The 15,930-nt window shown below is 35.7% G+C and overlaps 1 protein-coding gene across 3 annotated transcripts in view; it reads left to right on the top strand.

Moving 5' to 3' along the window:
• Positions 1-15,930, top strand: part of Mbs (Myosin binding subunit) — a 34,182-nt gene that overhangs the window by 6,961 nt on the left and 11,291 nt on the right. For 2 of the 3 annotated variants that reach the window (XM_089856725.1, XM_089856724.1), the window contains 11 exons: positions 586-979; positions 9,521-9,770; positions 9,931-10,235; positions 11,028-11,102; positions 11,190-11,379; positions 11,521-11,592; positions 11,741-11,832; positions 12,461-12,759; positions 13,577-14,121; positions 14,279-14,397; positions 14,524-14,616. In XM_089856725.1, coding sequence (XP_089712851.1) covers positions 737-979; positions 9,521-9,770; positions 9,931-10,235; positions 11,028-11,102; positions 11,190-11,379; positions 11,521-11,592; positions 11,741-11,832; positions 12,461-12,759; positions 13,577-14,121; positions 14,279-14,397; positions 14,524-14,616 — 2,283 coding nt within the window. In that variant the 5' untranslated portion in view covers positions 586-736. Of the gene's footprint in view, positions 1-433; positions 980-9,520; positions 9,771-9,930; positions 10,236-11,027; positions 11,103-11,189; positions 11,380-11,520; positions 11,593-11,740; positions 11,833-12,460; positions 12,760-13,576; positions 14,122-14,278; positions 14,398-14,523; positions 14,617-15,930 lie in introns of those variants that run through there. The other variant, XM_089856726.1, reaches the window with a different exon arrangement.

The following is a 15,930-nucleotide window of genomic DNA, read 5'->3' as shown; positions in this document are numbered from 1 at the left end:
GGCCTTCTACCACCGGTAAATTCTAAGTTGGCCATGCCTCGTCTGAAATAGTACCAGCCTGGCACCATGGATTTATAATAGAAGCTTACGCTTCCTGGATATTTCACTGTAGCCTTCAGTAAGGCATTTCGTTTTTAAACACATTTATGTCATAAAAATTCGCGCGGGTGGGGACTGGGGGGGGGGGCTGATGACGTAGCGTAAGCTTCTATTATAAATCCATGCTGGCACGCGCGTTTGTGACGTAGAATTTGAGGCAAATTCAGAGGGGGGTTTAAGTTTTTCACGTGATCGAGTTCTAATTTTGAATAGCGCGCACGCCGAGAGAAAAATGTTTGCCTCAATTTTACGTCATCAGCCCACGCCCCCCCCCCCAAGTCCCCACCCGCGCGAATTTTTATCAAAATGCCTTACTGAAGGCTACAGTGAAATATCCATGAACTTCTATTATAAATCCATGGTGGCGCCAAAATATCAGGGCGGTAGAATTGGTACGTCAAAAAGTTAAATTTTCCCTCCGTAATCTAATCCCCTCCCCTTTCTCTCTCTCTCCCTCCCCCCTCTCCATCTCGTCTGCGAGTAAAGTGTGTAGATTTTTCGGTGACTCGAACTGAATCCGCGTACGTGAGACTCCGACGGTTTGTCGCGGAATTTCGGGCCCTAGTTTCGGCGTTCTCGGATTTAGGGTTAGGGCCAGTTTGGGAACTTCGTTCGTGAAGTTTACTAACACGCGAAAATGCCCGAAACACGGTCCAGTTCGGCGCTTTTTAAACGGGCGGAACAATTAAAACGTTGGAATGAATCGGAAACTAATCAAGTACCGTGCGATGCCAGCAAAACATCCAGGATTAAATTTAGTGACGGGTGTGTGTTTTTGGCCGCTTGTGCCTCCGGCGATAAAGACGAGGTCGAGCGACTTCTGTCCCTCGGTGCTGACATAAACACTGCCAATGTGGATGGACTCACGGCTTTACATCAGGTAAAAACCATTTAATTATCTACTAAAATCATCCTTTTCGTAAGTACGTTAAAGATTTTCAAAGAGTTAAGCGAAATAAAACCCCTTAATGCCGTTACTATTTTAAGCCAAGGCTTAGCGAAGCCCTTGATAAATGTCAGCCTAACCTAAGACTAAGAAATTCATTATATCTAAGTACGTTAGCCTTTAGTCGTAGTTTAAGGTTAGGCTGACTTAAAGTTGCAATATTATGATGGAGGGAATGTAAATTTGGAGCAATGGCGGGTACGGAACTGGGTTCACGTTTCAAACTTTGAATATTTTGACGTATTTACGACTGAACCTTTATTTTTTTCTGTGTGTTAACCTTGAATAGGACTTAATTGCTTTTACTTTACGGTATAATTTATCGCGTTTGTAATTACCATAAGTTACCCCTTTCTATTCATTTGAATTTAGTAGATATCGTTGTCAAAAATAAAGCCACAAATGTAACAAACACTCGTTTTAAGAACAGGGGTGGTTTATTGATAATATTTTAGTGGTATCACTTCAAATTATGAACTTCTGACATTATATATATACCTATGATTACATATTAATTAAGATTAGGTAGTCATATCGGCGTCTAATTCTTAATGGGTAATTAAATGTTTGCAAAACCAAATAAACCAACAGGCATTTAAAACTGGTTTGAATTTTAGAGTTTAAAGGGCCAAAGGTCAACTTCAGTCTGACCTAGAAAAACATAGATAACATTACGCTAAATTCCCAATAGTTTTTCCTTTTTTTTTGTTTTAAAAATTGAAGATTTAAAGTTCCTCTTCACAATAGATAAAATTGTTTTGACCTAAAACAACTTTACAGAAAATGAGAAATTTAAAAAAAAAATAAAAATTGATATTTCCGAGAAAGGAGTTATGAGGGATTTGTTAACTGTCAAAAATCATCATATTTATTCAATTTTTAAGTAGGTTTTTTTTTTAGTAATATTATTGAACATAACATATCGTCTGTAACTAAATAACATCCACCCAAATTCACGCATTCGTTAAAAACTTAAAAATTAGTGGGTTTCTTTATATTTTAAAGAATTTTTCATCCCCCCTCCCAGGGCTAATCTTAAACGACGTGGTTTTAGAGGTAGCTTATTGTTTTTGCGTTATTTGTATATCAATAATTGTAAAAAAAACACCAAAATACAGTTTGTTAGTCTGCACACGTCACAAATGACTGGCAGAAACCCTTGTAATTACAAATTATCTATTACTTCCAATTTAATTTTTAATTATCATTCTTCGTACACGTAATTATCTAACGGTTCCAGTTAATTACTTTAAAAAAACTTAACAATATTTAACAATTAGGGTTAAAATACAATTCAGTAGATTATATTATTTCAGTTGATGTTAACCAACGTTACAAGTTGTTGGCCAATTTCTCTTTAACGGATTTAGGCTTAGGGATTATCACCAGTTCTTTCTTTTTTTAAATTTTTGCAAGTACTAACGTCTTTGGTTGCCTAAGGAAAGAGGCAGGCAAGCAGGCAGGCAGGCTTATGTGGGAGTAACATTTATTAATAAGATGAATCCCAAAATAAATCTTAAATATTCCAGCAGACGTCTCAGACTAGGCGGTTGTAGTTTCGAATGAAATCCTTATAACAACTTCTAAGCCCGTCAGGCGACGTTTTGAAAAATCTTTTTTAAATTTTTTATGATAAATTTATGTATTGAATTTTTCAACCTGATTCAACACGTGGCTCTGACTCTTTGAATGGTGCCTGTTTGTTTGTTGTTTTTGCCACATGTCAGGGAAATTGTGGAAAAGCATGGGAAAAGTAAGGGAATTTGAAAAAAGGCCAAATAGATCAGGGAAATTTAAAATAGGTCAAGGAAAAGTCAGGGAATTTGAATTAGGAAATTTCGTGGCAACCCTATTTGTGTTTATTGTTTTTAAATCTAGTTTAAATTAAATATTTGGGACCGAGTGGTGGTGGAATTAGTTTAATTTTTAATATAATTTAGGCTTAATTTAGTGTCGATAAGTCGTTCTCTAATTTTGGTATTATTAAGTATTATAATTTAATTGTGGCAATTTGATTTTATATTTTTAAGTTTTGGGCTGCATTTAAATTAATATTTTCAAGTAGATCAAGAGTAGATAGAGAAAAATAGAGAGTACCACGTGAAAATAGACATTCAGTAGACTAAATTCACCAATTTTCATTGATCTCCCATTTCAAATTTGATCTCCACTTGAAAATTTAACATGATCTCAAACCAATATATATTTTTCAACTATACCGAGAGTAGATAGAGAAAAATAGAGAGTACCACGTGAAACTAGACATTCAGTAGACTAAAATCACCAATTTTCATTGACCTCCCATTTCAAATACGTCATCCACGTTCAAATTTGACTTGATCTTTAACCAATGTCTATTTTTCAACTATATCAACAGTAGATAGAGAAAAGCATAGAGTACCACGTGAAAGTAGACATTAAGTAGACTAAAATCACCAATTTTCATTGATCTACCATTTCAAATACGACATCCACGTTCAAATTTGACTTGAACTGAAACCAATGTCAATTTTTCAACTATAGAGTAAAATAGAGAGTACCACGTGAAAGTAGACATTCTGTAGACCAATTTTCATTGACCTCACGCCTATTTAAACCAACCAACCCTTGACGAAACAGTTGACGTCAAATTGTATACATGCACCATTTTGAATTTTTCTAAACGCAAAATCAACCTCGATCCATATGGGCCAGACATATCCTTGAAGATAAATTGAACATTTCATATTTCATTATAATAACTTTGAGAACGAATTAAAATTGGCAAGTATAGCCAAAACCTATTTATACCAGTCCTTTTGCTGCTTGCTCTTGGGGGAAACGTTAAGTCCCCCTTTCTCTCTCTCAAAGAGATTGACAATGTAGATATAAAGGAAACCGATGACATTGAAGAATTCCCGAGACATTTTGAACTAAATGTTCCCAATGTTCTATAGCCGCTACCATCATAAGTTTATAAGTGATATGCTCGCTCCATAAGTATGATATGCACTACCTATACGATTCGTAATGCTACTGAGAGACTTACAGCAGCTCGAGAAGGAGAACGACGGAAGCGAGTCAATTGAAGTCCTAAGTACACTCGGTGGTGGTTAATTAATTTTGCAGCTAGGACATATTCCATCTAGGCACTCTTATTTAGTCCGCATTACTAAGTCCCCTTTGACAGCAGCGCCACCTCACTCACCAGGACCCTCCCTTGCTTTACCTCCTCTCGAATCTATGACCTACCTCACTCACTCACTCACTCACTTCAAATTCATTACAAGCCTTTCAGTTTGTCATGACCAGATATTAATTAAACAAACTTATGGAACATAACATATCACTTATAAACTTATGCCTGACTGAAGTTTATAAATTGAAGTTTTTGTTGTTATGGAGTACGTACTTGTGGTTTTTAATGTTACGTCGTAATGAGTGTAGATGAATGGGAAGGAAAAATACACAAGTATTGTAGACTAAAAACGTCAACGATAACCTTTAAAAACTCACGTCTCTCTTAATCTGATTTTATCGAGGTTAATTCATTAATTTTTCAACTTAACTTTGATGCACTAAATACCAAGGAAGATCTGGTATTTTTATTTATTTTTTCTTTCTTTTCTAATGACAATTTAAAGAATTAAAACACATACACACTTGTTGTGTTCTTTTGCAAGGTTTACTTAAATACGTTTCATTACTTTGATTTTTATCAGACAAAACATAGATGTCTTTTACTAGGAATATTTAAGCGCCCATATGACTCCATCTGAATGAAGGTAAAGGGAGGGGCTTAAAACTTCGTTTAACTGCTAGCTCCTCCTTCCTCGTGTTAAGGGGAGGGGCTTAAAACTTCGTTTAACTGCTAGCTCCTCCTTCCTCGCGTTAAGGGGAGGGGCTTAAAACGTCGTTAAACTGCTAGCTCCTCCTTCCTAGCGTTAAGGGGAGGGGCTTAAAACTTCATTAAATTCCCAACTCCTCCTTCCTCGCGTCTCATTGGGTATTCGAATGTTATGTGTAGCTCTGTCGCTGTGCGCGTAGATCCTAAGATACATCGATGTCACGTGGTTTTTAAGTTGAAATGCATTATGCGTGACGTCAGGGGTGACGTTTTCTATAACTACTCCCCTTTAATTCAAGCAGAATGCTCTGTTAAAGATTTTTAGTAGAAGAGTTCTATGTGTTTCGGTCTAGATTGAGGTTTTTACGATTGTGAAATTTAAGTGTCTCTTTTGTAAGGTAGTTTGCCAATTCTTACTGCCGGTATTTTTAATTTTATTACAGTCTACATCAGCTAAGTTAATTAATTTTAGGGGACGTATATAAACGGGGATGGCCAAGGTGCGTGCGTTTTGCTTTTAACTGTTTCATTGTAGGACTAGAAGAGCATGGCGGGAAAGTTTACGTGTTTGAGGTTGCCAAAAAACCGTGGCGCAAAATAAAATAAAAGAAAAGAAAAGAAAGTACTTAAGATTAGGGGAAAATTCATTAGCGTGTTAAATACTAGGTAAAGGTGTATAGTATACTATCTCAACGGAGAGAAGGAATTAAAATACCAACTCCTGTACTTTTAATTAAAATGGGGCGTTTTTAATTAATTGTGTAATTAAGAGAAAAATAAGCTAATACCATATTTATTTTTATTTTGTCAAATTATTAATTTTATTTTAGGTGTTAATAACCTTTTAAAATATTTGGGATATTTCTAAGACTAAATTGAAATAATTTTTAACTATTATTATTTTTAATTTTCAGACCTATATTGATAATTAATAAATAATTAACGTAAATTTGAGAAAATACTAATATTTTTTTCTAGATTTTGAAACGTTTTTGTTAATTTAAATATGGTTTAATTAAGATTAAATTTAAATTAATTTCAATATACAGGTTATGAAATCTTATTTAATGTAATTAGAATTTATTGAAGGTCAATTCTAATAATTTCCTTCTTATCCCAATATTCCTAAAGAATGTTGATCCGTAAAGTACTTAATTTACCATAACAGGAATACATAAAGCTACTTGGAATTATTGCGCCTCCATGTTAATTTATATGATTTCGGGTTTTATGGGTATACTGGGCTTGAGAACTTGCTATATCCGTCACGTGCCTCATAATTCTGATGACTTCTTTCTAACTGTGATATTTTCATTGATTGGGTAAGAACACTAGTTCCTAGGAGCACGCAATACGCAAGGTGCAACAGGCGCAACAATGTAGCTTATTAATTCACCAGGTAAAATTCGTCATAAGTAATGATTAGTCTAGCTAGCTCCTCCCTTGCACAAAATCCGCCCAACTAGATACGTTTAGTGAAAATAGATATCTACGAAATAATTCCTAGTAGCCGTATGCATTTCCGGCCATACCATGCATAATTCCTAAAATTCTTATCTCAAAGACCCGAATTTAAGGAGTTCTTTTTATTTGACCGCCTACAGGGCCAAAAATCGGCGTGTATAAACTGGCTTAGTATATAACCAGCCATTAATAGACTGAGCTGGCTGTTATCGATGTCTTATTTATGTGCCTTTATTACTTCCTGCTAATGCTAAGTTTATATAGCTTTTACACTAGACTAAATGAAAATAGACCATGAAAATTATGTATTGAATCGTTGAGATTTATACAGTATTATGGCTTGTTCGATAATTTGCAAAGTGGTGAGAAACTTCTCAGCATCTAATTAAGTTTATCTGATTTAATTATGGATTTATGGCATGGTAATGTAATGTTTATGAGATGAACATGGCAGGGGGTATGAAATGTATAGTAGCGGATGTTTAGTTATAAGGTGCCTATTACCAAAAAGAACTCTTTATTAATTATATTAAATCAGGGATTGATTTAATTTTAGAAGTAGGAATGGAGAACAGAGTAATATCTGGGCGCGCGCGTCAAAGTCCTGGACCCCCTTTTAACGGGACGGGGGGGGTATGAAAGAAGAGGCGGGAGGGTCATAGCGACAGAGGTAAAAAGGAATTACGTCACTATTTTTGGCCGTCCCCGTCAGAGCAACGTCATCAAAACGTAAGGTTTAAATGAGCAGCCAATAAGATAATTTAAACTTTTTCGTTACGCGTTGATTGGAGGGAGGGGCATATCTATACTGGGGGGTGGTCTATGAGTCGGAATAACTGAAGTAAATACTAACCGTTCCGTTCTCCATTCGTACTTCTAAAATTAAATCTTATAAATCTTCCTTTTAAATTTTTAATTATTAAAACCGCTTTAATTTAGACATAATTTCGTTTCCTAAGACTTAATGATAGATATTACGATTAGGTACATGTTTTAAATCACGAAATTAATTCACGCCTGGCTGCATTTTTCACCCATAGTTACTACCATCGCAATAAAAAAAACCGGAGATTCGTCTTAAGTGCGCCGGGGCCAATAACATTTAATACAGAGTAATGACACCATGGTATTATCTAATAAGGGGAATAATAGTATTGTCTGCCGTTACTCGAACTCGTAAATCATTTTAGATCGTGGCCGTCTACGTAGGGGATGGACACGGGTAATAAAGTAACCACAAAAGCTTAAATGAAACACATCAACACAGAGTACAAAAGACTAGTCCGTGGTCTATGGAATGTTAACCTGATGGGCGAGGTGGTTCAGTACTCAGCAAGAAATCTGCCGTCATTATTAGCTATGTCAAGAAGCGATATCTATAGTTTACAAGGGAGAAGGTATAAATTCGCACCACATTTTTAGCATCTTTATCTCCAGTCCAAACGTTACGTAGACGTGTCCGGAGTTAATCCCCGCCGCCTCTAAATTACAACAACCCCCAGCATCTCATTGGTTCTTGAAAACTCGTGCACGTCAGCGCGACGCGAATGAGAAAAAATTACAGTCATATTTTCCGACTGAGGAGGGGAGGCGAAATAGCCCGTGGCCTCCTTTTACGTCCCTTGTATTTTGAAAGGGGGGGACTGCAGGACTATGGCCCGCGAATACTTAGCCACTTCTCCCTAATCAAATAGATATCGCTTCTTGGTATAATGTTATGTCTGTCTATTTTAGGCCTATTTTAGTATTTGGAGGGAACGGCAACACTATAGTCGTCATAGCGGCGTTTCTCCAGGTGTTTGTAATGGTGCGTGTATATTGTATACTCTTACATGCACTTGTAATAGGCAAGAACGCGCTCGAGTCTCTGTTCCTTTCGGAAGTTAACTCAGGAAGTCTTTTGGGAGAGAGACGGATCTATTTTGGTCCCTTTCTAGCAATCCCCGATGAAACCGGTGTTTAAAAATAGACCTTAAGATCCATACTGTACTATGTACGTCGAAAGAAATACACTAACACCCCATCAGCTAACGAACACCGCACCACCACGTTATTGTCTTAGTGGTGGTGTCTTTGTAGACGAGGTACATTCCTAACATTCAAAAAATAAAATGTTTTAAGTCAAAAATAATTTAATTATAACACAAAGGTTTGGTAGTAGTATTTGGAATTTGTGTTCAATTTTAAAATTATTTCTGTTTGGGTTATATAAGCTTTCAAAAATGTTAACCTTTGAATTGGACGCAAGATGTTGAAGGTCTAAGTTTAATTTTGAGTGTAGGTGGGCCTAAGAAGTGCTAGTTTAGTTTAAAAATAGATACGACTCCAAACTACCAAGCATCCTCTAGTATAGCTTTGCTTACACGCCGAACGTTGACTTTTAATATGTACCTTATCTATTTGAAGAGACAGAAAAAATTATTCACAAACCACTTCTTATTTCTCTCTTATTTTTTTAATATCTTGTATTTCATTGCCAGTGTCTTTTTTGAAAGACATCTTAGTTCTTTTTAGAAGGGTCTCTTTGAAGATACGACCCCCAAGTTATCAAAATGATATCATATATTAAACGAATTTAAATATATTTAATCTGAATTCGTTTCGCATGACGTACTAGCATCTCTTTTCTTGTTATAAACCAGCCAGGAATGCATATAGACCTAATAGGAATAATTTTGTATTCATCCATTTTCTCTCAAACGTATCTGGGGCGGGGTTTGTGGGAGGAGCTAGCTAGATTAATCATTGTGTATGGCGAATTAATAATCTATCTCGCTGCCTGTTGCACCTTGCACGTGTCTAGGACCTCGCGTTGCAACCAATGGAATAACAGTTAGGAAAGACTCCATCAGAATTATTAAGAGGCGTGACGCTATAGTAAGTTCTCAAGCCCGGTATACCCACACTCCCGCTTAGATATTATCATGGAATATATGGTGGAGCAATAATTCCTAGTTGTTGTATGTATTTCCTGTTGGCTTTCGAGGAGGTTATTGCCTTAGTAATTAGGGTTAGATACTTACGAAACTTTGGAAAGGTCAACAAACACTCGGGTTCATGGGGTAAATAAAAATAAAAACATAATTATATTTGGCGTAACGTCAAGTTTTGATGTATTTTTAATCGTCTAAGCTAAATTTGTATTTTTAAAATTAGAAATGAATTTGAATTAACATAAATTTTAGGCTTGTATCGATGACAACTTGGATATGGTTGAATTTTTGGTTGAGCATGGGTGTGACTTGAACCGTGGTGACAACGAAGGTTGGACGCCACTTCACGCCACGGCCTCATGTGGTTTCGTCAGTATCGCCAGGTACCTGATTGAAAGAGGGGCTAATGTCGCCGCCGTCAACAATGACGGAGACCTACCCATTGATATTGGGGACTCCACCGAAATTGAGGAACTTCTACAAGCCGAAATAGACAGGTTAGGTACGTATCATGGTCCAGGCAACCCCTAAAAGCCCAGCTGTCCTTTAATTCCTATAAAATCCTATATTTTTTTTGAACCTATAATATTTTTATGCTATAATTTCATGAAAGGTCGACTATCATATTTTTCCAATAAGGTATTTAATTTTATTTGGCTTAGGTATTGACTGCGACGCTGTTAGGTTAGAGGAGGAACGTATCATGTTGGATGACGCCAAACAATGGCTAAACGCCCGTAAAGTCGAGGACAAAATTCACCCCAAAACGGGGGCCACCGCCTTGCATGTCGCCTCGGCTAAAGGTTACATTAAAGTCATGAGTATCTTAATTCAAGCCGGGGCGGACCTTAACATGCAAGACAACGATGGTTGGACGCCCTTACATGCCGGGGCACATTGGGGACAGAAAGAAGCCTGTGAAATACTTGCCGAGAATTTAGCCAATATGGACATTCAGAATTTTGCGGTAAGCCACTTTAAGAATACTTCTTAATTTATTTACCCTTTGACCTGTCAAATAATTTAACGTAGCTCCTTGAAGAATTCTTATTTTATCTAACCTTTGACCTGTAAGATAATATTTAACATAGCTCCTTGAAGAATTGTTATCTACCCTTTGACCTGTAAAATAATTTAACGTAGCTCCTTGGAGAATTCTTATTGACCCTTTGACCTGTAAAACAATTTAACGTAGCTCCTTGAAGAATTCTTATTGACCCTTTGACCTGTAAAACAATTTAACGTAGCTCCTTGGAGAATTCTGATTGACCCTTTGACCTGTAAAATAATTTAACGTAGCTCCTTGAAGAATTCTTATTGACCCTTTGACCTGTAAAATAATTTAACGTAGCTCCCTGAAGAATTCTTATTGACCCTTTGACCTGTAAAATAATTTAACGTAGCTCCCTGAAGAATTCTTATTGACCCTTTGACCTGTAAAATAATTTAACGTAGCTCCCTGAAGAATTCTTATTGACCCTTTGACCTGTAAAATAATTTAACGTAGCTCCTTGAAGAATTCTTATTGACCCTTTGACCTGTAAAATAATTTAACGTAGCTCCTTGAAGAATTCTTATTTTATCTACCCTTTGACCTGTAAAACAATTTTACGTAGCTCCTTGAAGAATTCTTATTTTATCTACCCTTTGACCTGTAAAATAATTTAACGTAGCTCCTTGAAGAATTCTTAATTTATGTACCCTTTGACCTGTAATGAAAAAGGGGTAACAAATTGGCATGTTGTACTTGTTGTTGTAGGGTCAAACGTGTTTTGACGTCGCAGATCCTGACTTAATTAAAGTCTTAGAAGAGTTGAAGAAGAAACAGGCATCGGTAAGTAATTAATTTACTAATTATTAATTATTAATTATATTTAAGTTTATTGAAACTTAACTAAATAATCTTAATATGCCTTTTAAGTTATCTATTGACAAACCCGAAATCCAAGAAATCCTTCAAAGAAAAGCCCCGCCTCCTTTGAAACGTCGTACATCGGTAACTAGAATGAGCAATGCAGATAAGAGTATTGTTGTTATGAAGGACACTTTTGCCGAACGAGCCCAAATTGAAGCCAATTTACGACTTGATGAGGAGGAAGAGGAAGAAAAAGGTTAGTTAATTATTATTTGCATCTAATTACATATTGCTAATTAATTGATTAACACAGCTAATTAAATTTAGCTCTAATTAATAATTTCATTTTCTAACTATTATTACGCTTTGTTTTTGCGAAATTACCAACCATTTTTAGATAAAAAAGCTATAAACGCCGTTAATGAAGTTAAAAAAGTGGTTCCAGCTACGACTAAAGACACTAATTTAGGTGTGTATAACAACACATTCATTGTTAACACTTTGCTTGATTGTAGGCCTACATCCGCTTTAATTCTAATTTATTTAATTCTAATTATTAGCCCCAGTTTGCTTAAGTAAGTATTTAATTAAGTTTTATTTGAACGCGTTTATTACAGTTCAAAATGAACCGATTAAAAATGAGAGGATACCCGAGGTTCCTGTTGAAACCAAAGAAAAAGAAACGCCAAAAGAAGAAGTTCGGCAACCTGTAAGTTTTGGGGTATTTTTTGGGGTCAGGGGTCAGGGAATGGTTTTTGATCTTATTTTCTACCTTTAACCATTAATTTCAATTATGTTTGAGTTACGTTTAATGGTTTTTATCACATTTTGAATAGACAAGGCTTAGTTGTTCAGTAAAAGAACGATGCAGGTCAAATTTTAAGTGTTAGGCTTAGCTACAAGAGTCCAAGGCTTAAGATACTTTGGTAGATCTTATTTTCGACCTTTAACCATTAATTTCGATTAGGTTTGAGTTAGATTTAATGTTTTTATCACATTTAGAATTGGTAAGGCTTATTTGTTTCAGGGTCAAATGATTTAGGTCATTTTTTAAGTGTTAGACTTAGCTACAAGAGTCCAAGGCTTAAAACACTTCGGTAGATCTTATTTTCGACCTTTAACCATTAATTTCAATTAAGTTTGAGTTAGATTTAATGGTTTTAATTGAATTTTGAATTGGTTAGGCCTAGTTGTTACAGGTCAAATGATTTAGGTCAAATTTGAAGTATTAGGCTTAGCTACAAGAGTCCAAGGCTTAATATACTTTAGTAGATCTTATTAACCATCAATTTAATTCAGATTTTTGGTAGGTTTATGTTCTTTCTCTGTCTTTTCAGTTGTCCGTTGTCATTCCTAACGCGAAAAGAAAGGATGACGAAGAAGACGCGGACGTTATGAGATGGAAAACTAGACGACAGAATTCAAATATGTCAGAAACTCCGCCCATTTCACCGGCAGTTCGAAACGAAGAAACTGTAACCACTAAAATTATACCAAAGAAACCACAACCGGAGTTGATTCAACAAGAATCTATCGAATCTAATAATGAAAATGAGATTAATCTGCAAAGGACACCATCCATTGATGAAAATGAGATTAAAAGTCCGACTGAGGATAATTCGTCACAGTTTAGGAGGTGAATATGAACTTTATTACTCAATTTTCATTTGGCAAGGCTTAGTTGTTTCAGGGTCAAATGATTTAGGTCAAATTTGAAGTGTTAGGCTTAGCAACTTGAGTCCAAGGCTTAACACACCTTGTTACATCTTGTTTTCGACCTTTTACCATCAATTTCAATTAGATTTGAGTTAAGTTTAATGTTTTTATCAAATTTTGAATTGGCAAGGCGTTGTTGTTTAAGGGTCAAATGATTTAGGTCAAATCTTTAGTGTTAGGCTTAGCAACTTGAGTCCGAGGCTTAAAATACTTTGTTATATCTTGTTTGGTGACCTTTTACCATCAATTTCAATTAGATTTGAGTTAAGTTTAATGTTTTTATCAAATTTTGTATTGGCAAGGCGTTGTTCTGGGTCAAATGATTTAGGTCAAATTTGAAGTGTTAGGCTTAGCTACAAGAGTCCAAGGCTTAAAATACTTTGTTATATCTTGTTTTGGTGACCTTTTACCATCAATTGCAATTAGATTTGAGTTAAGTTTAATGTTTTTATCAAATTTTGAATTGGCAAGGCGTTGTTCTTTAAGGGTCAAATGATTTAGGTCAAATTTGAAGTGTTAGGCTTAGCAACTTGAGTCCAAGGCTTAACACGCTTTGTTAGATCTTGTTTTCGACCTTTAACCATCAATTTCATTCAGATTTGAGTTAGATTTAATGTTTTAATCAAATTTGAAACGTTAGATACGATTTACGTCAGTTTTGAGTGCATTTAAAGTTAAATAGTTAGGCTTAAAACGGTTTAGAACTTATTGGCCACGTCACCCGATTTCGCGGGCAGAGTTTTCATCCCCCCTACGCGAGACGAAGAATCGGAAGCCCAAAGAAAAGCGCACGCCAAGAGGGTCCGCGAAACGAGACGGTCAACTCAAGGGGTCACTCTCGAGGACTTAAAATCGGCGGAACAACAACTACTTAGGAAGCAACAAGAAGAGGATGAACGTAAAGAACGCGAAAAGGACGCTAAAAGTAAGCCAGCCAAAACGGAAGAAACACCACCAGTGGTTCCCCCTACCTCCAAACCCACTGTTCCCTCGTCACCAACGTCCGCCCCAACTGAAAGGAGGTCCTGGAGAGCCCGTTCCGACTCGGACAGCAATGATAACAATGTAGTCTTGAGAAGGCCATTGTCTGATATCAATCAAACGGTTACAAATACTCCGGGCGTCAACACGACTGCTGAGAATGTTGTCAATTCAAACGTCACGATGACGGCACCACCTAGGGTTCGTCAAAGACCTTCCTCCGCACCCGAATCTACCGATACAGGGTCCTCAGTGACCATACCACTACGTAATAGAAAAATTGATGATACTGTTAATCAAGGTAAGGTTTTAATGGTTTGCAATTAACCGTGTCTGTACTTATTAACCCCCTTCCTCTGGTAGTGGTAGTTTAGTCTGTAGTTTAATTAATTTAGTAGTTGTTAATTATTATGTTTTAATTATTAATTTTGCGGAGTTTTCTTTGGGTTTTCTTTAAGATGATGAAAAGTTAGATAAAGATAAGAATAATGAAGATAAGTCGGGAACTCAGTCGGCCATTCAAAGACGTAGAAGGCCAAAGAGGAGGTCAACTGGCGTTGTTCATTTAGATCCTGAGGTAATTAATTATCGATTTATTTTAATTATGTTTTTTAATTAGATTACAAATTATTAATAATTCATTTATTTCATTGTGTGTTTATTTATTTATTTGTTTGTTTGTTTGTTTGTTTATTTATTATAGAGTTTGGGTCAAACTGAGACTAAGAAGGAACCAGCTGAACATATCACTACAATCAGCAGCCCTTCAGAATCAGACAAAACTGAGAATGAAGACGTAAGTGTTAAATCTTCATTATCTTTTGTTGGCGTCTTTGGGGAGATTTTCTAGTCTTTTAGTTGTATTCAGCTCAAATAGAGCTTTAATTTGAGTACTTACAAGATAGGGGTACGTTAAGAATTGTTTTCAAGGACGCGACATAAGCGCCCCCTGGTTAAGGGGTAAAATCGCGAATTTTCTTAGGAAATATAGGTTGTGGATATTCAAATGAAAGGTAATAACGAAACGGTAAGTAATTTGTGGGTTTGGTAAAGATATTTTTACTATTAACCCGGGTTTAGCGACGTTTTAAGCAAACCTATAATAAGCGCCCTCTGGTTGTGGGGTAGAATCGCGAAATTTCTGGGGAAATATAGGTTGTGGGTATTCAAATGAAAGGTAATAACGAAACGGTAAGTAATTTGTGGGTTTAGTAAAGATATTTTTAGTATTAAACCAGTTTAGCGACGTTTTAAGCTAACTAACCTATAATTAAAGAAATAAGGGTGGTCTTCTTAAACCCACTGATGAAATTAAACCCCAATCCATCATTAAATTAAGTTTTAATTAACGCCTAAAGAGGCCGCTAAAAGTGGCATTGATGAATTAGGCCTAGTAGATATTAATATTATTTTTGTGTACACCTATACTTTGAGCTCTTGAAAAATCGGTTGTACGCCTTTCACAATTTTTAAACATTTGTCGCAACTTAGGGGTTGCGATGAAGAAAAAAAGACTAACAAACGTAGTACGTCTACCCCCTTGGGATAAAATGCCAAAAAATTGTGCTTAGCTATGACATCTTTTTACTAGATGACAATTTTGTCTTCCAAGACAATTCTATCTAGGTCAGGTTAACTCCACTGTCCTTATTGGCATTATGCCTCCTTGGCTTAGCCTTACAGTTGAATGTTAAATTTAATGTGAACAAATATCATTTTGCGGTTCAATTATACTCCGATTTCACGTATGTTCCTAAAGAGTAAAGATATTGCCTTGGATGTTATTTTATGTTCTTCAGTTCATTGGGACGTTAGCCAGTAATTATTGCAGACTTAAGCGATTTTAAAACACTTTTAAAATAAGCGATTTAAACTAATAAATTTTTAAAATAAGGCGTCAACCAACCAGTAATAAAACGGGGTTAAAGTTCATAAAAGAAAGCCTTAAGTATAAGAAAAAGCAATAATAGTTTAGTTTTAGAATGAAAAGAGATCATTACAAACAAATTTGTATGCCCTAATTGACACAAACGCTATTAATTTTAAATACTAATTATAATTACTAATTACTAATTACTAATTACTAATTATACATTCAAATATTGTTACT

The sequence above is a fragment of the Phalangium opilio genome, unplaced genomic scaffold (assembly GCF_054372755.1).
Source record: "Phalangium opilio isolate 3A_F unplaced genomic scaffold, DU_Popi_V2 ptg000217l_1, whole genome shotgun sequence".
NCBI classification, from domain to species: Eukaryota; Metazoa; Arthropoda; class Arachnida; order Opiliones; family Phalangiidae; genus Phalangium; species Phalangium opilio.
The sequence above is the reverse complement of the archived record's forward strand: the minus strand, read 5'-3'. Positions and strand labels throughout refer to the sequence as shown.